Below are 20,888 nucleotides of genomic sequence, written 5' to 3' on the forward strand. Positions count from 1 at the left end.
TTTTGGATTTCAATCAGGAGCCTATTTCCTTCAAGGAAACTAATTAACAAATGCTTCCGTTTATCATGTACAGATCATGGAATCATGGTACGTATTTCAACTATTGCTCCCAAAAACATGGTCATAAGGAGTCATGTAACATGCATATTCTCTATTAAGTGATTTCTCAACGGCAATGTATGAACATCAATATCAAAACACATTGAAGTAGTACCACAATTGAACTTATTAGAAAATTAATGTTTTCAAAGTGACATCCACGATATGAAGAAGGTTGCATACTCCCATTCAACTACAGGAAAACCGATTAAGTGATTGGTGGTTTCTCAATGCCATGGCATGCACAACAATATCAAAAGAGCTAGCAAAAACACATTATTGAAGCTAAGTAGCACAATAAATTCAACTTAATATAACATTATTCTTAAGTGGCATCCAAACTATGAAGAAGACATGCGGACTATGGATGAACAAATTGTTCTTAAACGTACATATAGTAAGCCAAGATGATTTTCTATTGCATATTTAGCTAAGGGTATCATAATGACACGAACATGTTCAATTTCAATGTCGGAAAACAGGGGTTAGTGTATAATGACTCGAGTGGCAAAACCACGGGTTAAATTCTAGTATATATATATACCAGGGCATATATCATATATCATTTCAAAAATCTTACTTCTTCACCATCTTCGTTACAGCTTCTATATATGAGTATATAACTTTGGCAATATAGTGCTTTATGACACCTTGCATTCAGATACTTGCATGATAATGCAAGGTGTTTTCTTGAGGTGCAAATTTGGCACCTCTCTTGATCAAGTGTATCAAAATAACATGATTGTTGAGTTGATTCGCTAACGTTAGTATGTTAGCTAGTTTTTTACAATGATTGGCACCTCTCTTGATCGAGTGTATCAAAATAACATGATTGTTGAGTTGATTCGCTAACGTTAGTATGTTAGCTAGTTTTTTACAATGATGAAGAAGAAGCCATGGTAAAATGAAATGGTTGTGGAGATAGTTTTGGAGTATGAGGTGAGAATGAAGCAATTTGCGAATTTTGCGTCTTTTTACTCGATAACACGCACCATTATTGGTAATGACGCGTGACACTGTCGCGCGTAATTACTAATGACGCGCGTGGTAAACCCTACATACAAATTTGCGTTCGATATTTGAGACCACTTAGAATTGGTCAAAATTTGAGGATACTTTTCTTCAAATTTCGCTCTCAAACTTGCAGGTAATACTACTACCTAGAGATGCTCTTAGTATCTAAAAATGAGACTTTACGCTGGAGTGATAGCGGATGCAGTTTGTAACAGTGCAAACCGATTTATAACTAAGATTGAGCATATGATCATACAATTTAGGAATAGTTATCCGAGCATTTGATGACGAAATTGGAGTGGGAGTCTTGTACATTAGAATCGTAGGGAGGTCTCTTGGGAGACAAAATCAATGATTTGAAAATTAAAAGCATACCAACATTTCAAAGAGAAGAAAAAATTGCATTTTTCACATTTTGTATATCCAATCCAGAGAGGCAACTCAAATTGTGATATAAAAAACGGATTCCATTGAATTAAATCACAAGTTGCCAGCTACAACAACTACTCGACATTCGTTGCAAACAAATATTTATTTTCACAGTCCTTTATCCTGAATGGGCATCCTTCAGTCAATTGAACACGGCGCAACTCAGTTTTCACGGGAGGGCATATGAGAGTGCCCCTGTGGAGATTAAAAAGGAAGAGCTGTACGTTATGAAATGATAAGCACACAAAGAAGATGCAAATATCTTGGTTTTTTCGAATTATTTTGTGAAACTTACATGGAGGAGAAGCAAGGACATCCCGAAAGAGTCCAAACAAAGAAGAGATTTTATGTGCTGAAACGAAGGAGAGAGATTTTATGACTGTAGTATATACCTTGAAGAATTCAGCAGGAGACTTGGCATGACGTTTGAGCTTGCCAAGCTCTGCTGGAGGAGGATTCAGAAGATTGCTAAAAACAACACGTACACGATTACAAAGGCGTACTACATTTGCAGCATGCCATACCATTATAGTACCAATATGAATATGCCATGTTGAGTGACATACACTAAATAAATAAAAATATAAAGTGATGCAGTTAGTTTGGCTGCCATGGGTAGGAAAATCATGCGTGTCATCATGGCATACTGATGGTAGCTAGGCTAAAGAATATGGTTACATGGTGTATATGCACTGCTGGAGTGACAAATAGCATTTGCTATTTGCTATTCACTTGCATAACTGGAAAATCACTTAAAACGCCAGGCTACAACTTAGTTGTGCTATCAGGAACAGATAAGCTCAAGTTCAGCCGTTCTAGTCAGGAAATAAGTCGACAAAACTTATTCCTCCAGAAGTGTATAGAGAAATTCACTCAAGAGTTGCATAATCACTCTTCAATATCTTGAACCTGCTTAGAAGAATTGGGAAAACACCAAGTACCCTTGAATGTTGTTGGCTAGCATAGTAGCATTGTGAAGGTAGAATCTAAATGGGACTGGGGCTGCATATCTGGTGAATTTAGTTAATGAACTCAGTGGCTTTCACACATATTTCTCACGACTTATCATAACAACAGATTAGGTTCGTACTTCTTAGTCCCAAGACCAGTAATCAAATTTTCACACCCTTTGAAGTCTTGAGACTGCTGAGCATTAAGAATTTGCAAATCTGAAGCATATAAATGATTGGCTTGCACTAAAAGATTGACAAAAATAATCAGCTAATTTAGCTATATTAACAAAGCTAAGTAAGTTAAAAAACAGGGTTGAAAAATGAATAAGTAAATAAAAACACCAAAATGGTTGGTTCTACAAAAGATTCGGTGTAATCCAAACAGGTGGAGAGTACCGCAAAAGAATGGCCTTGCTTTCGTACAAAAGCTTTATTGTCTCAGTTTCCAGATTGTATATTCCCATATCATGATCAACTAAGCGTCCATAAGTATCAATGCTGACTTTGGGGATGTAGATACAACTTGCCAACTTAGCTTTCATTCGTCCAGGGTACTAGCGTACTCAGTGGCCTTGACAGAGAAAGAAGTATTACTTCAAGGATTCCTCTGTAGATTGAGACAGTCTCCCAACTAAGTTTGCAGCTCTTGCCAGTTGTGCACATGCGCGTACCAACTTATTAGAATATGTCAGTATTAGAATATGTCCAATATGGAAAGTCTCATGTTTCTATAAGTGTGGACATCCATATCTAGTAGTTTCTATTATCATGTTTTAGTTTAGTATAAGTATATAACTTTGGGTAGAGAACAAAGTCTCTCAACCTAAGAACTCTTTAACCCTAATCAATCTCTAGTCTTCTTTGGTCTTCTTCTTGGTATCTCTAATATATCAATGTCACAACTCTCCTAACATCACCACTAACACATAATTCTACATGGTATCGGAGTGACGTTCAGTGGTATGTTAGGAGAGGAAACCCTCACAAGAAAAAAATCAAAATCAGTTTGTTTTAATTTTCAGTATAGTATTCAAGTCAAGTTTCAAGAAGAAGAAGGATTTCTCACAAGAAGAAGTTCTTATATCTCAATTCAAGTTTCACTTTTTTCCCTGGCGGGTTTACTGTTCACCGGCACGATTCACGGGTACTATTCACCGACACTGTTCACGGTACTATTCACCAACACTGTTCATGGTTACTATTCACTGGCATTGTTCACGGTACTGTTCATCGTCATTTTAAAGTAAGTTTTCAAGATTCCACTAGTGTTTAAAGTTTGTTTGAAGAATGTTAGGAGAGAGATCCAAAGTTTCTCAGTATTGGTTTCTTAGTATTGTTTCGCTTCCGCAATCTCTCTGTCTTAGTATTGATAATAGAGGCACAACCTCTCTGTATTCCGGAGTCTTTGAAGTTAGTATTGGACAGGTGCGCACGCTCTCAGTCCGCACGTCAAAAGTTGTTTTCAATATTGTTCCTATTGTATTCAGAAAAGAGAGCGTGGGGCGCGCTCCGGAATTGCCTGAGATGGGTGCGGGGTGCGCTCTTGCTTGACTCAACTTCCAGGTAGTTGGGTGCGGGGAGTGCTCCAATATGCCTTGACGAAGGCGCGCCCGCGCTCTAGCTTCCACTCATCAGTTTTCGAGATTTTTGAAGTATCAAGCCTTTAGAAGGTAGTTTACACTCTCATCCAGGATTGGAGGGGTAATATTGTTTGTATGCCGTTATGGATGTTTGGATTTCTAGCTTCCGCGCAGTTGGTATTGATGTCGTCTTCTATCTCAGTTTCTAGAACATGATCAAGTTGTTTGTTTGAAGTATTATAGGGACACATGACCTCTATCTCACGAGGAATTATTCTTTCTATTTTCTAATGTTCTAGAAGTTCGCAGTCATAAAAAGGCGCGACCCACCCTCCACCTTCTATCGTGAGTATTGTTTGATGCATGTTCTGTTAGAATTTTTTGTGTATTGGAGTATGAAGTATTGTTTTTTAAAGTGGGCATTGGTTGGTTGTATAAGTTGGTATTTGGTTTTCTCTGTTTCAAGTTCAAGTCGGAATAGACAAGTTTTTGTATGTTCGTACTCAGCCTTGTATATTCCAACTTGAGAGGGGGAATAGGGAGATATGAAGACATTCAGAGTATATGAGGGAAGGAGAATATAGAGACGTATGAAAAAGAGTACTCATGTCTCCATATTCCAGCATGCCTTGACATCCCCACTATTCAGTCTTCAGTATTCAGGTAGCAGTCAAGCCTAAACTGCAAGTATGTTACAGTGCGATCAAGCCTAAACCGCACTCATCAGATTCGTAGCGATCCAAGTTATAACTGCACCAGTATTCAGGAGTACCCATAATAGTATTTTGTTAACATTAATAGTGATATTGATAGTAGCAGCCAAGAAGCGTACATCAAGTCAGTGTTATTATTTTCAATTTATATTAGGGTAATTTTGATTTAACCCCCCACAGATGAGTAGCGGTTTGACTAAACCCCCATTTTAAAATCATTTGAGTTTGCCCCCACTCCGGTCAATTTTGTGTGTATGCAATGCATTGGTATTTTAGCTATTGACCATTTTACCCTTATGAAATATTGCCCCCCACATTAACACGTTAAACCTAGCTTTGCGAAAACCCCCCAAACGTTGCCATTATTTAATTCTTACTCTCTCTCTCTCTCGTATTTTACATAATGGCCATTTTGCCCTTATGAAAAGCGTAGTGGCCAAAGGAGCACGAGGAGTACAGTGTGACAAGCGTAGTGGCCTTTGGACTATTCCCGAGTGACTGAGCAATTTGTCCAAGATTGTTACTGTAAACCAATCCAATTGTTCCCCCGCAGAAATATGCAACATAGTAGAGCCAGAAATCACATCTCCTTATAAGCAAATGAGCCGGGTGTTCTTCACCAAGCACTGTTAGTTGATCCTTCACAATTGCCTTCTCACAACACCCTTCCTTCTCTGCCATGTTATACCCAACATCTCCATTGCCATTGTCATTGTAGTTCTCTCGTCCAAGTAGCTCTTTGTGAAGCTCAAGGTCATCAACCTCAACAAGATTAAAACCAGAACCTTCGAGACGAAAGCTAGTATGGATGGTGCAGCGAGCCCATTCTCTTGCAAAGACAATTCCTGGGATACCCAAGGGGAAGACCAATAAGAGAATGGCACCACTGAACAGTAGACGTGCAGTATATGCTGAAGATGAGATTGAATTGAAGAAGAGGAGGTAGAGGCCAGTGAAGACAGCAAGGATGTTGAGGAGTAGGAAAATGAGGGAATCACGGCGAGCGGCTTTGGTAGAGAGGGGTTCAAGGGGAGGTTGGCGTAGTATTGGAATAAGCGCGGCAAAGGAAGTAACTAGAGGGACAAGGGAATTGAGGACAAGGTAGAGTGATGAGCTATCTGTTGAAGAGATTGCATTGGCAATAAGAGTGTATAAAGCTGGGCTTACACCATTAAAGCTAATGGTAAGGGACAATGCAAGAGCTCTATTTGTCGGAAAATTTTTAATGCAGAGGACAAAGCATACAGTATTGAACCAACAGATGCTACAGCCTGCTAGCAAGCACAGAAGAAACACCTACAAACCGAATCATAGACAAGGATAATTAATCATCACAGATATTTCAGGACACCTACAGCAGAAGAGTTTCATAAGAGTAGTTATGCGCAAGTGAAAACTCAGAAAAGCTACATCTTCATTTTTCAAACCAAAGGTGATATATGCTTATGAGTTGATCTGGTGTTACGTATATACTACAGACACTTAGTATTTTAGACACGTTAGAGTTACCTACAATGAGTTCGGATTCCCCTGTACTGGGTGGTGTGTTAACTTTCGCCAACCATAGAGAAAAGTGAAACACAACTTGATCTTCCAGTTTTTAGATCAATCGTGTCGATACCATTGCTAATGATTCAAATTGGTAAGAGCATCTTCAGTGCGGTTATAGGATGTTTATAGTTGAGAAGGCAAACAGTAACTTCAATGAAGAAGATGCCCCATATAAGGGGTAAAGTACGGTGTTAAGCTTTATGGCAACTCCTTATAGTAAAAACAAGAGAAGAGTCGCTGGATAAAACAGTCTAGTGAACTTTTTTTTTTTTTTTTTTTTTCGATAATTCAGTCTAGTGAACTTTACCCAAATAATAAAACAGTAATGAATTTGTTGAGCAGCAAACCAATTGATTATGTTCGTTGATGACATTTGAAAGCAAATTCAACCAAAATCAACAAATTGTCTTAATTGAGAAAATAGATATATTTTAATATTATTATTTTTTTTCACAAAAGACATGCATACAAAAATCGGGCCAGAAAAATTTGGACTGAGCACGCACAGCAGCCTCAGCAAATGTGGTGTATCCAGCAGCAACAACAGTGGAGAGTATTAAATCAGCTTCACTATCACTATCTCTCCAAAAGGTCGCGCTCAAGACGGAAACTCGACACAAATTAGTAAGCCCATCTCTTAAGGTCTTGTCACTCTCCGACGCCTTAATATTCGGCAAGGGTCCATACAACTATACAAGTCATTCCAATTTCAAAAGGAGTTGAGTAGTTGACATACGCACTAATTGATTAATAGAGTTTTCAGCAGTCAAGAGAGAGAGAGAGAATAGAGAGAGTTAGATTAGGGCAATATTTGGGTGGTTTTTCCAAATGGGTATTACGTTTTAATGTGGCGGGAAACCCAACATAAGGGCAAAATGGCCATTATGTAAAATACGAGAGAGAGAGGGTAAGAATTAAATAATGGCAACGTTTGGGGGGTTTTCGCAAAACTAGGTTTAACGTGTTAATGTGGGGGGCAATATTTCATAAGGGTAAAATGGTCAATAGTTAAAATACCAACGTCTGTTACACACAAAATTGACGGAGTGGGGGGCAAACTCAAATGATTTTAAAAATGGGGGGTTTAGTCAAACCGCTACTCATCTGTGGGGGGTTAAGTCAAAATTACCCTTTATATTATGACAGCCATAATAGCGAATGGAGTGAGTAGTAGCCAAGCAGCGCGCCACTAAACCGATGTTATGATTTCAGTTTGTGACTATGGTACACCTTCAGTATTCAGGTTAGGTCATTGCCTACACCGACAGTTTCACCTCCAGAACGTCTCAACAGTTGTTCGAGTTCTTCAACTAAAGACAGTTCTATGCGAAAGGGGGAGCAGTATTCTTATCTTTTGTTTTTTGTAATCCAAGCTGTAATTTGTATAGTTTGCGTAATTATAGCTTGAGGGGGAGTATTAGAATGTCCAATATGGAAAGTCTCATGTTTCTATAAGTGTGGACATCTATATCTAGTAGTTTCTATTATCATGTTTTAGTTTAGTATAAGTATGTAACTCTGGGTAGAAAACAAAGTCTCTCAACCTAAGAACTCTTTAACCCTAATCAATCTCTAGTCTTCCTTGGTCTTCTTCTTGGTGTCTCTAATATATCAATGTCACAACTCTCCTAGCATCACCACTAACACAGAATTCTACACAACTTGTAGACTTCAATTAGTTAAGTATATAGAGGGTCTTATCATATGATGGTGCAAGTGATGTTACACAGTAGGCACAAGGAATTCTGCAAAATCTAATTCCTCTCTGCCTCAATTCGACAAATAAAATTTATCCATCATTCTATCTCCTCTTGAAAATGCAAACTGATTACGAAGCCAAGGTATCCAGCAAGAATCGACTGAATGGTATTGCTGGCTATTTGAGCATTTGGGCATTCTATCATCTCAAATTCTCAATTATGCAACATATGTAGTAAGATTCATTTAATTTTTTTTATCCCTTCCCTTCCCTTCATATATGATATAAGATCTATGTTAATGGAGGGGAGACTATTTTCTGGGATGCTTATTGCATCTGGTTCAAAGCAGAGATAGTTATTTTATTTTATTCATTACAAATTAAAATCTTCAAAACTTAGGGGTTGTTTGTTTTTTTATTTTTAAGCATTCAACACGGAGCGAAAGGTAAATTGTTTGTTTTTATTGGAGTCTTCAGCATTCAAAGGTACCAAACCAACTTCAGCATTCCGCGTTTCTTTTCTCACTGAACGATGAAGAAAGAGTCGCTCAAGTTAGATTTCCACCTATACCCTCTACCCTTCCATAACTTGATAACCCTTCCATAACTCATCTTCTCCTACTTTTGGTTGCTGCGCTCTAATAACTAGGTACGTAAATACCGATTTCTCTACTCTATTTATCTTTGATCCATTCTTAATTAATATGTGTTATGTGTACCGTTTATATAAGATATTATGTAGCCGTCAGTGATAGGTGTAAGCTTGTTAGTTTTAATGAAGAAATTTGTTTCATTCCATAGATTATCTTGTGTTGGTTTGGATCAGTTTTCTTTGTTTTGTATTCTACTATTGTGCATAATTGAGCTATTCAGTGTAGGGAAAAAGATTGCCAAACGTTGGTCTCTTATTTGTCCTATTTAGTGTAAGGAAGCATCAATATTTTTTGCATGCTGATTATCTGTGTTTGGTGGTGTACTAGTCTGAGAAAATCATGTTGCAATATTTGAGTTCCAGAGTTGATGTTTTGTGCCTAGGGATAATTGTAGAATTTTTCAGTAATACACAACGAACATTTATGCTTTGATCGACTTAATCCTTGGATAACCTAAGTCAAGTTTAATCCACTGGCGAACTTTTGGAGAACATATTAGTAAGGCAAAAATCAATGGCTATTGTACCTTAGTCGCCGGCCTTCCCTCGGAACCCAAGTCTATTTTACTTGTGTCTTGAAGAGTGATTTTTGACATATGAGGAGTCTCTTCATTGTTACTCTCAATCTTCACCACTCACGATCCCATTTCAACCTTGGTTGGCGAGAGCTCTAGCTTTTTCAATAAGGGGAGCTATATCGCGGTATCACCCAACCCTCAGCCCGTAGAAGCTTATCTATCTCTGTGAATAAATCAAGTGTTGTACACCTCTTTGGTTGGTTAGTTTCAACCGATAGGAATCCATTTGCGTGCACCATATCGTAGGTTCTAGGGTATGTTGGGAATGTTGGAATCTCTTGTGTATTTCTAAATACTAGTGTGTGTGTGCAAAGTGGAGGAGATGAACAAATGGTATTCTCGCCACTTTAGTGCATAGTAGATAGTCCCACATTGGTTATCCACCACATCGGGGTAGGGTTCGGCCCGGGCTTGGGCTTCTTGTTGTGGGTAGTGGTTTGACCAATAGCCTAAACTTGTTTTGCCTTTTTCTTGAGCAAAGAAGTTTCGAGTGTTCTATTAGGAGTTGGTCTCTCTTTCTCCTAACCTCTATAAATAAGACTGTGAGTCCATAGAGAAAATAGACTTGATCGAAAACTCAACTCGAGAAACGTAAAACTCAAACCAAATTTTTTCTTTCTTCTTCCGGCCGCCGAGAGAGTTATATTGTTTGTTCTAGAGGGTAGTCGTTTCTAGTGCAAAGTCAGGCTACTGTTAACCATTGAATCCTGTGAGGAAGACGCCACTGTTGCCTTTCTGCATCATTGGAAGGGGCGAAATCTTTCCTTAAGATTGTTAGAATCCTCCTTCTAGAAAAACAGTTCAAAAGAACTGTAATTCTAAATCAGCTCAGGACGAATTGGGTATCAAGCCTTATACCACTGGAAAGCTCTTTGAATCAGCTATCCAACACAAGAAGCGGATTGCAAAACCGAGCTCTGAGCTGAAAGTTATAGCAGTTTCCGTAACAAGTGACGTAGCTGTCAAAAAGACGAACTTTGACGTTTTTCTTGATAGAAATCTCATATTTGACTCCCACAAACGTAGGAGAAAGGTCTACAACCATATAGGGTTTGATAAACCACAAAAGATCAATAAATATTGAATCTTTAATTGGTTTCCCTAACAAAAACGAAATTATTAGAAAATTTCTAAAGTCATAACACAATTGAATGACTGGTGAATATAGGAATTAAAACTCATGTTGGTCTCATTATATTGTTATAGCACTTAGTAGAAATATTTTTCATTGAAAAGTATGGGTATTATGATAGTAAGCGTGTGTTAACACATTTTTGGCAAAAATATCCATCTTATGAAAAATAATCTCCTTGTGTTTTCTCATACTAAATATGTCAATATCATTGGTAGAAATTAATCAGATTTTTGATGATAATGTATGTGAGACACACATTCCTACATTAATGGCATAATCGAAATGATAACCCATTGTGTCCTTATAAGGAACTTTGATGTATATTGTCAGATTATCCAAGTACTATAGCAGAGCCATTGATTATGGACTGATATTTAGTAGATTTCCACACTACTACAAAAATGTCAATAGATAGCATTTATTTAATTGCATTTGTAAAAAAACGCTATCTAAAAAACAGATATTGCGTTTGTCAAAGTTAACGCTATCTTTTACTTGTACGTTTTCTGATTCAATTGCGTTTTATGCTTGCCCGCTGTCCCCAAATCCTAGAAAACGCTATCTCAAATTCACACGTGGGTAGAGCGGGCACTTAAGGTTCACACACGCGACAGAACTAGTGAAGGATATAACTCAATTAGAATCTTCAAATCACTAACTTCAGTGAAAAAAACGAAAATGAACACCCTAGAAACAAAATCTGAGAAAGGAACATGATGGTTGATGCAATTTGAAGTTGGAACCGCCGTCATCCCTAGATTGCTGCTACAGGAAACGTAAATATCTCTTTCTAACCCTTCTCTATTTCAAATTGATTTACTTTCTTGTCAAAATCTCCATATATTCTTTTGAAAGTTCGCCCCAATCTTAAAAGTCCAATTTTTTCTTTTAGGTATACCTTCGAGATCCAATTATTCCTTCTTAAATCTGGTTGAAGAACTCTTTCAATATTATAGAATTTATCTAATTTAATTTTCTCTGTTGAATTTTATGCTATTTTGTAGTAGTGGGGCTCCTGTAGAAATGATATACGATGGACCTAGTTCTTTATTCAAATCTTTAGTAGCCATGACACTTTTCAATGATTTGAACTCTTTGAATCAAAACAGGACACTTGTAAATTGGATTGGATAGCTTCCCCTTTGTAAAGGTGAACACTTTCACCTTGAATTGTAAATCATTGTTTTTTAGTGTTGGTAACATGTCAAGACATATCTATTTCTTAGAGTTGTCTTTTCTGGGTATAAAATCTTTTGGATCAAAGTTTACTAATAGCTTATACTATTAGCTGCCCACTTGTGTATTTTTTTCTCTTGCAAGTTCCAATGTCATCTTTAGACTTTGTTTTTGTCGCTTCTTCATAGGTCCTGCCAAAGGAAGGTTGTAAATGTCTCTATGGGAATGATGTACCTACTTGACTTTGCAAAACTACTTGAATTTCTTCTCTGTATTTTTCTTAACTTGTCTTCGCTTCAAAACTGTTTTTTTTTAAGCAAACAATATGTATCAAGATTCAGTCTTCTCTTCTGTCCAGGAATTATGTATTGTTTCTATAGATAGGGCGCCACAACACAATATACATACTTCTACTTGTTAACTGTAGTACTGCAATAATCAACATTTTTGCTACTTGTAACAAAGAAACCTGATAGTTCTGTAAAATCTAATTTGTTTTTTTTTACAGTATTACTATGAACCGATAAAGAACCGCCAGTTTTGTTCGAAAAGAGAGGTCCTTGAATATATAGCAGGTAAAACTTGTGCAAGATCACATAAGAAATCGAAGAATAACTAAGAGACTGTGAGTAGTTTGGTATAAGATATATAATGTATTCTTTTCACAGTCAACTTTTTTTTTTCATGCTTTCTGACTGTTGATAATTGTATATTTATATAGAAGAGCTCTCAACCTATCAAGGTGAAACTTAGATATAATTGTTCCTATTTTGTTGCAGGTATTTCGTGTATGCTGATGGGATATGTGTTGGCTATTCTTTTCTTTCTGCTTTGTTCACAACGAAGGATCGCATGTCTCTGGCATGGACTGACTTCTTCTTTGATCAGGTGACTATAATAACTTGTCAAATGTATCATGCATGAACATAAACAGTCCATATCAGTTATGAAACTTACACACTACCTATGAGAATGATAACTCAATGAAACAAATGTTGTACGTACTACTAGTAGACTCAGAGAACATAGATAAAAAATGAGAACTGAGAACATTACCTGGTTGGTTGCTACCGACTGTGTTGTTCCCGGTTACTTTGTTTAGACTGTAAAGGTTAGTGTAATGTTGAGGTCTTTTAGGTCTGTCTATGCTAATAAATTAGATAATGTAGGTAGTATGTAGGAATGCAGTAGCTTAAATAATCTTTTGGCTTAATTTTGTGTAATTTCTGTCAAGTATCAATGCTAGGGATGAAATATAGACCTAGAAGCTTCAATTTAGATTGAAATTTTGTTGGTAATGAGCAGGTTCGGGATCTGTCACTTAGTAGATTGGTCCAACATTCATTGGTGTCCCAAAGACAGTTAGTAGCCTATTTTTTCTGGAGGGCACTTGTACATTTCTTAAATATCATTCTTGAACCTGTTTTGTACGTCTGCAAAGACTGTTTTGATGTTTCCTAATAGTTCACATTGCCATCTCCCTCGGATTGTAAATTAACCAATGTCAGTATTGCTTATTAACAAAGAAGGGGTGACCATTTACTTTCCTTTATTGTCTCCTCATTTGTTTTTTTGTATTCTTTTTATTAATGTGTTTGTACATGCACACTTTGTTATAAATGTCAGACAGGAACCATTCATAGCTATGGTGCATAATATTGGCTATGGACAAGCCGCGATGATATAAACATTAAACAAGGAGCTGGTTGCTATGGTAAAGAGCATTGTTATCCACATTATTGGATTTATAGTAACTTCCACTACTAGAAAAAGGCACACATATAGCTTTTGTTTAATAGCTTATGTTAAAAAGCGCTATACAAAAAAAATAAGATTGCGTTTGCAAGTGTTTTGCTATCATTTTTATTGAATGGTTCCCAGTGCAATTGTGTTCTTTTGTGGGCGCTGTCGATTAATTCTCTAATCTCTATTCACATGGTTTTCCTATAGTTATATTGGGGAATTGGTAGTTGTTGTAGTGTCTAGGTCCTGGTATACTTTTGGATCCTTATATTGATATTTGTTTAAGAATTGTTAGTATATGAAAGTTGTTTCTTGAACATTATTCCTCCATCTGGTTTTGAATTTCATCCGAAGCTTGTTTTTTTCATGGTACTCAAATCTATTATAGGAGTTTTTTTTTCTCATGCAAGACATTAGTGGTCTAAATATCTATGACATCCTTGAGCCTTGCTACCACAATCCGTAAGCAAGAGAGGTTTCAAATGTTCAAACAAACAAAGAAAGGACTTGTGGGTAAAAGGAAGATACACCGACGCTTATTTGAGGAAGGACTACTTTCTTTGTAAATAACCTAGCTATTGATCCAGGCAAGTGATTTTCACTTTCTACCTTGCTTTTCTAAATTGGATAATTGTAGTTTGAATGAAATCATATTTTAATCTTGCATTGTATTTTACTATGCATGCATATGATTTTCTAGATTCATATTTAGATGTATACGCTCATATGATACTCACATGCTAATATGCTATGTTACATTGTCATGATACATATGCATACTTGGCTTGTAACAAATTATCACTTTATAATTTCATGGGCCTTTTCAACTGAAATATGGTCATATATAGTATAATGTAAGTTATACACAGAACTTAAGTTCTTCCAAGTACTCACTGGTAGACTGCCTAGCCCGAGGGTTGAATCTTAGCTGTCCACATGTGTATTTTTTCTCTTGCAAGTTCTAATGTCATTATTAAACTTTGTTTTTGTCGCTTCTTCGTAGGTCTTGACAAAGGGTTATGTTCACTAACAAAAGATAAGCTGAAGTGATTGGTTGCTCAACTGAATTTTGTTTTGATGTGTTTAACAATAACTCAGGTATATATTCCTTTGTATATTTTGTGATAGTGTGGAATTATCTATGTCTTCTAGCGTGTATATTTATTTTTTTTCTACCGTGTAATTTAGACCACAATAACCCGGCAGGAAGGTTGAATGTATAGGTTGTCAAATTTTGTTTTAAAGGTTACTTTAGATTGATGGAGTGCTCTTGATTCTTTGACTAGTTCCATTGTAAAGTTTGAGATGAAACTAGGCCGCCATTCATGTATAAGTTTTATATTGACTACAACCGGCTTACAACATGTAATATGTTTCTGTCATGTGTAGTAGTTCCTTATGTAACTCATATATTGTTATCTCTACGAAGATAATCACATGCAGGTTAACTCGTTATATTATTCTAGTTATAACCACATATAATTAAGTAATCTTCACGGTCATAATTTGATGTAGTGATTTTTTTCCCTTCAAATCCATTGTATTTCAGTTATTTATTTATTTATTTGATGGATCTATAAGCTCAAAATGGAAAGAGCTCCGCTAGTTGGTAGTGAGAGGTTGATGGTTCAAATCCATCTAGATTCAATTGAATTTGTTTTTGCTGATTTTTAGTTTTGAAATAAAAATTAATGGTGATTCTCAAAAGCAAATTAAAAAGATAATTTATTAAAAGTGCATCTGGATAATAGCATTTTCTAAACACTATAAACCAACAATTGTGTGTATGCAAACGCAATAAATACCATAGCATTTTCTGCAAAACGCAATTAAAATGTTGATAGCGTTTGTAAAATGTGCTATCGATTTGATAGCATTTTTCCACAAAACGCAATAACAATACCCATAAGCGTTTGTAAAATGTCTTTATCGGTTTGATAAATTTTTATCCGAAGTGCTATCGTTTAAAAGCATAGCGAGCCAATTGATAAGCGTTTGTGAAAACGCGTTATCGTTTACTTTTATAAGCGTTTTCGAAAGTGCTATCTATTAACATTTTGTAGTAGTGCCATCATTGTTAGAAGGGTAATATGTTATAAACCTGGATCCAAAGAATGTTTATGTGTTTACCTTTGGTGGAAATTGAGTGTCTTGGATATCATCCAAATTAATCGCCTAGAAAAGGCATGTGATGATCTTTGAGTGGGTTAGCAACCTCTTGGCAAATCTTCCCATTGGCTCTAAACAAACCTCCCGATGTGTATATGTTTTGCAAACCGTCTCATTCGCAATAATAGCTAAGACATGTTATCTTATGTGCAATGGGAAAAATAATACATGTAAGTTGAGATATAACTTAATCAAGCCGCTAGAGATTATGTTAGGTTGGACTTAGTTTGGCCACATGTCTAACTGCGCACCACTTCTTTGGAGGCAAGTGGTTATCGTCGAGGGGATGGGACTTTTGCCTTTAGATAGAGGCGACAGCGACCGACGCAACCCCACCTATGTGATTGGAGATCCCATGAATTAGGTTCAAAGGGAAAAACAAGTCACCTCGCCGCCTCGTATGCTATTGTCTTTCTTTGAGACGTCCCACCCTATGACTAGATAGCATTATTGTATACTTTGTATAACTTGAATAGCAATGAGAAAAGGTTATTTTACTCTTAATGGAATCCATAGTCCATTATTTTTTATGAGATAGTGTATTCTAACCGCTATGTACACTTGATGGATATCCACCTACGTGAATGTAGAACTGGTCGGGTTCTTATGAGTATTCGTGCAAGTACTCTAGAGCATTCACATAACACAGCGTATGAGCTAAAAAGCGCAACACCGCGGTAATCGCATATAATGAAAGAGCAATGTGGGTGCATGTCCTCTATTTTACTACAAGGGAATGTTGGTTCAAAGATTTTTAATCCACCACTTTCACGTATTATAAGACATGTTACCCTATGACCGTTCAAGCCCGTAAAAGCACCGATATCTTATGCATTGTTTTTTTCGATTCTCTCGGCATTTCGTTAACCCATTTCTTTTGTAATATCCTATTCCAAAATAGTGGGGACTATTAGTATTTTGAAATAGTGGGGATTGTTGGAATCTCTTGTGTATTTCTAAATACTAGTGTGTGTGTGCAAAGTGGAGGAGATGAACAAATGGTATTCTCGCCACTTTAGTGCATAGTAGATAGTCCCACATTGGTTATCCACCACATCGGGTAGGGTTGGGCCCGGGCTTGGGCTTATCATTGTTGTGGGTAGTGGTTTGACCAATAGCCTAAACTTGTTTTGCCTTTTTTCTTGAGCGAAGAAGTTTCAGGTGTTCTATTAGGAGTTGGTCTCTCTTTCTCCTAACCTCTATAAATAAGACTGTGAGTCCATAGAAAATAGACTTGATCGAAAACTCAACTCGAGAAAACGTAAAACTCAAACCGGTCATTTTCTTCTTCTTCTTCTTCTTCCGGCCGGCCGAGAGAGTTATATTGTCGTTCTAGAGGGTAGTCCGTTCTAGTGCAAAGTCGGGCTGCTACTTGTTAACCATTGAATCCTCGTGGGAGGAAGACGCCACCGTTGCCTTTACTCATCATTGGAAGGGGCGAAATCTTTCCTTAAGGACTGACTAATCCGCGCCTTGGTTATTCCCGATTCTGCGTCCTTGTTTCTTCATTGCTCTTGTTCCTTTTGTTCTACTTTAGTTGTTCTTTGTGTTCATACAACTATTCTAACAGGGAATGCTTCACACCAATCATGCAATACACCTAAAAATCCCCATCAACGATTAGTGGAAGGTAGTTTTGAGAACTTGTAGGAACCACATTCATGACCCACACGATTTCCCCGCTTCCATAAAGCGAGTTCGGACCACCAAAACGAGCATTCATATCCAAAGACATTTCTCATGTTGTTGTAAGGTGGGGAAGGATCCTCATCACCGTGTCTTTTTGGCTGATCTAAGAATAGAAAGGGCGAGTAGAGACCAATAATTACTTAATCGAAAGGTTGAATTCCAGTTTAGTGCATCCTCGGCAAAGTCCTCACGGTAGTACACTCAATTTCAAGTTCACCGAGCTTGGCTTGAGTCTAGAAGGCGGTATGCCTAGACTTTGAACTGTATGCAAGACTTGTGCTAATCCCAAGAGATTTTGAATCTCAAAGCTTTCTAGTCTGCAAGTTTAAAGCATCTTCTTTTTTTAAGTCCTTTTTCAGTTTTTCCATTCTCAAATTGTTTTGGTGTTAGTGTGTTACACATTGCAGTGGTTTAGACTTTAGATACAATTCAACATGGTTAATAGGGTCCTTCAATTATGGTTGGTTCTAATTTAACCTTTTGTCCTATGTGTGCAACTCCAATAATTTAATATAGAATCTTCTTCTTAACGGAGAATACTGACCTTAAAGGATCACTGAAATGTCAAGAGAAAAAGAAAAAAAGATGATGAAGAGTGAGACCCTTATCCTGTGAATAAGAATGTCCTCTTAGGTAGACTTTCCAAATGCAAAACTGCTCAGGTTCAACTATTTTCCTCCACGGCTCCACTTTCTTTTACATTAGAGAACTTTACCACAAATTTCACTTATATCATTTTCTCAGACTGTAGGATTTTTTCCAGCAATTTTTCGTACTTCTTCTTGTACTTGCTTCATCACATCCGGGTGATTGACAAGTTGAACCATTATGCATATATACAATTCACCATATATACTTTTTCACAATATTTGTTTTTCTTCAAAATTGCATTCGTCTATGCTTCTATGTATTTTTTATTTTATTAGTGCATTACTTTAAATTCATTTAAATAGCTAATGAGTGACATTAGGCATGGGTCTCCAGAAGAAAAAATTAACTCCAAGAGTTAAGAAAGAGAAAAAAAGCAACTCAGGAGGTGGTTGAGAAATCTGCTCCAAATCCTAGGTTAAAGACCGATGATACGTGGAAAAAATGTTTTATCGAAATGTATTTGGACGAGATTAATAGTAAAGGCTTTAGTGAAACTTCATTAAAATTAGAGTCATGGACTAAGATTATTGAAAAAATGAGTAAGAATTACAATGTCCTATACACACAAAGGCAACTCAAGAACCAATGGGATTACCTTAGAAAGCAATATGCGGCATGGAGGTTACTATCAAAACGGACGGGACACGGAGTCGATTTTGTTGGAGGTGTCTTTGAATTCCCGGATGAAGTTTGGGATGACTTAATTGAGGTAGAAACTCACATTTTTTTTGTTCATACAAGTTATATAAGCGTATGTATATTATTTTATTTGTTTAATTTGATTTTTTTTTTGCTATAAACAGAAATATCCATTGACGGGTCAATTTAGGCATGCTCCGTTGGTGAATAGGGAGTTGTTAGAATCCTTGTTTGAGCCCACCCTAGCTTCTGGTGATGAAATGTTTAATCATAAGCATCAAATTCCAATGACGAATCCCCCCAATAATCATATTGCAAAGGTTCAGAATATTGAAAGTGATGGAGATGAGGATAACCAGATTCATGGAGCTGATTACTTCTCTAATGTCACAATTTGTGAAGACTATGATCCCTACACATCACAGGATGTACCCATGGATGACACACAATATAATCCTTCTCATGATATTTCATCTGATAATGAAGAATCTCCTACATATGCACAGAATACTCCAGCAGATGGACCACCTAACCAAAGACAGGTTCCGACTACGTCACGAGTAAAGAGTGACGCAAGTAGCTCGCAACAAAAACGTAAGAGAGATTCGCTTGAGCCAGCAAATCCTCTTGTTAAGAGTATTGGGGAGCTTGTGGAGATGGTGAAGAATGAAACCATGGGAGACAAGAAGCTTGTGGATGAAGGTGATGCGCAGGTGCAAGAGTTATATGTTTTGGGTTTGCTGGATGATTCTCTTTATCTTAACTCCTTGGAAGCTCTTTCCCTCCACTCTTCTCATAACAAGAAGCTTCTGAATCTTCAAGAAAATAGGCTTAAGATCCAATTCCTGAAGAATATTACTTCTAGGATGACATAATTTTTACAAATAATGTGCGTTAATTACTTGGATGACTATCGTATTTACATTTTGTTGACTTGGATTATTGTCATATTATGGTTATTATGATTCAACATTTATGAGTATTTTTGTTGACTTTGATTGTGTATGGTTGCTTTAAACTTGTTACTTTGAGGTTAACATTTGATTTTGTTTTGTTTTGTTTTTTTAAACTTTAATTCAGGGAAAATGACACCACGACAATGGTTATTAGTGTATTTAATCATAATATTCACATGGCTTTTGACAAAGCGTAAGCATATAAGGCAGAAGATATGCATATCCGCGCTTACTGGGAAAATGTATGTACAAGAGCTTCTACATGGAACTTCCACACATATGTTTAACATGTTAAGGTTGAAGAAGCCTGCCTTCATTATGCTATGTGATCACTTTCGGCAAATGGAGTGGCTTCATGATAGTAAACATATTAATGTAGAGGAAAAAATGGCTATGTTTTTAATGACTATTGGTCACAATAAGCGAAATCGATCAATAGTGGATCGATTTCAACATTCAACACAAACCATTAGTAAGTGTTTTCATGAGGTGCTAGTGACAATGCTCTATTTCTCAAAGGAAATGATAATTGATTCACCATTTGACGGGGTTATTCATAAAGGTGGATCTCGTTACCAACGCTGTCTTAAGAGAGGGCCATTTAAAGGAGCAGTTGGAGCTTTGGATGGTACACTAGTAGATGCACACATTCTACTTGATAAGCAAATTCTTTTTCGAGGAAGAGGAGGTAAGGATTGTTTCCAAAATGTTCTTGGTGTATGTGATTTTGATATGAAATTTACTTATGTGATGGTTGGATGGGAAAGGATTGCACATGATGCTCGTGTATTAAACGAGACATTAAGATGGCCTGAAAAAAAACGGATTTCCATTGCCTCCTGAAGGTGCGTATCAAAACAACCTCATCGATCAAATATATATTTTTGGTTTACATACTTATTTATGTGTTTCATTATTATAGGTATGTATTACTTGTGTGATGCTACATACACACATACTAGGGGCTTTATGTGTCTTTATAGGAATGCTAGGTATTGGTTGGCAGATTTTAAGTGCGGTGGTCGTCCTAAAAACAAAGAGGAGAAGTTTAATCAGGCACATTCTTCGCTAAGAAATGTAATTGAGAGAACATTTGGTTTCTTGAAAGCAAGATTCAAGATATTGAAGAAGATGGCTCCATATAGTTTTCGCACACAAGTTCAAATTGTTGTGGCATGCATGGCGATACACAATTTTCTCCGTTGCGTGGCCATTGATGATGATGATCGATTGTTCAAGCGATATGAAAAAGAAAATGTGACTATTCCAGTGAGGTCTTCAATTAACTTTGACAGACCAGAAGCACCACCAAGTATAAATCACACATTTGGACCCGAGGCACATGAATACATGATCAACTTGCGTGATCAAATTGCGGAACAATTGTTTAGTGGACATATATGATCAAGTTTACAAGAGCCGCACTTTGGAGTTACTTGTAATGTCATTTAACTTGGTATTC

At 36.8% G+C, this 20,888-nt stretch overlaps 1 protein-coding gene, 1 long non-coding RNA gene and 1 pseudogene across 4 annotated transcripts; 2 read left to right on the forward strand and 1 right to left on the reverse strand.

The window, feature by feature from the left end:
- Positions 1-5,074: 5,074 nt before the first annotated feature.
- On the reverse strand, positions 5,075-8,243 carry LOC147496250 (protein NUCLEAR FUSION DEFECTIVE 4 pseudogene; annotated as a pseudogene).
- Positions 8,244-10,969: 2,726 nt separating this feature from the next.
- LOC147496251 (uncharacterized) lies at positions 10,970-13,126 on the forward strand. Of its 3 annotated transcripts, XR_015196553.1 has the most exons (4): positions 10,970-11,179; positions 11,513-11,553; positions 12,088-12,204; positions 12,359-12,875. It is a non-coding gene; the product is annotated as an uncharacterized LOC147496251 (long non-coding RNA). The 3 variants fall into 3 exon arrangements; XR_015196552.1 differs by lacking the exon at positions 11,513-11,553; XR_015196554.1 differs by lacking the exons at positions 10,970-11,179; positions 11,513-11,553 and adding an exon at positions 12,885-13,126 and having other exon boundaries at positions 12,026-12,204; positions 12,359-12,467.
- Positions 13,127-19,948: 6,822 nt separating this feature from the next.
- On the forward strand, positions 19,949-20,830 carry LOC147496252 (uncharacterized). Its single transcript, XM_086561557.1, has 2 exons — positions 19,949-20,114; positions 20,349-20,830. Exons 1-2 carry the CDS (start codon positions 19,949-19,951, stop codon positions 20,828-20,830), a joined length of 648 nt encoding a protein of 215 aa, XP_086417683.1.
- Positions 20,831-20,888: the final 58 nt, after the last annotated feature.

The sequence above is a fragment of the Coptis chinensis genome, chromosome 5 (genome assembly GCF_015680905.1).
Source record: "Coptis chinensis isolate HL-2020 chromosome 5, ASM1568090v1, whole genome shotgun sequence".
NCBI lineage: Eukaryota > Viridiplantae > Streptophyta > Magnoliopsida > Ranunculales > Ranunculaceae > Coptis > Coptis chinensis.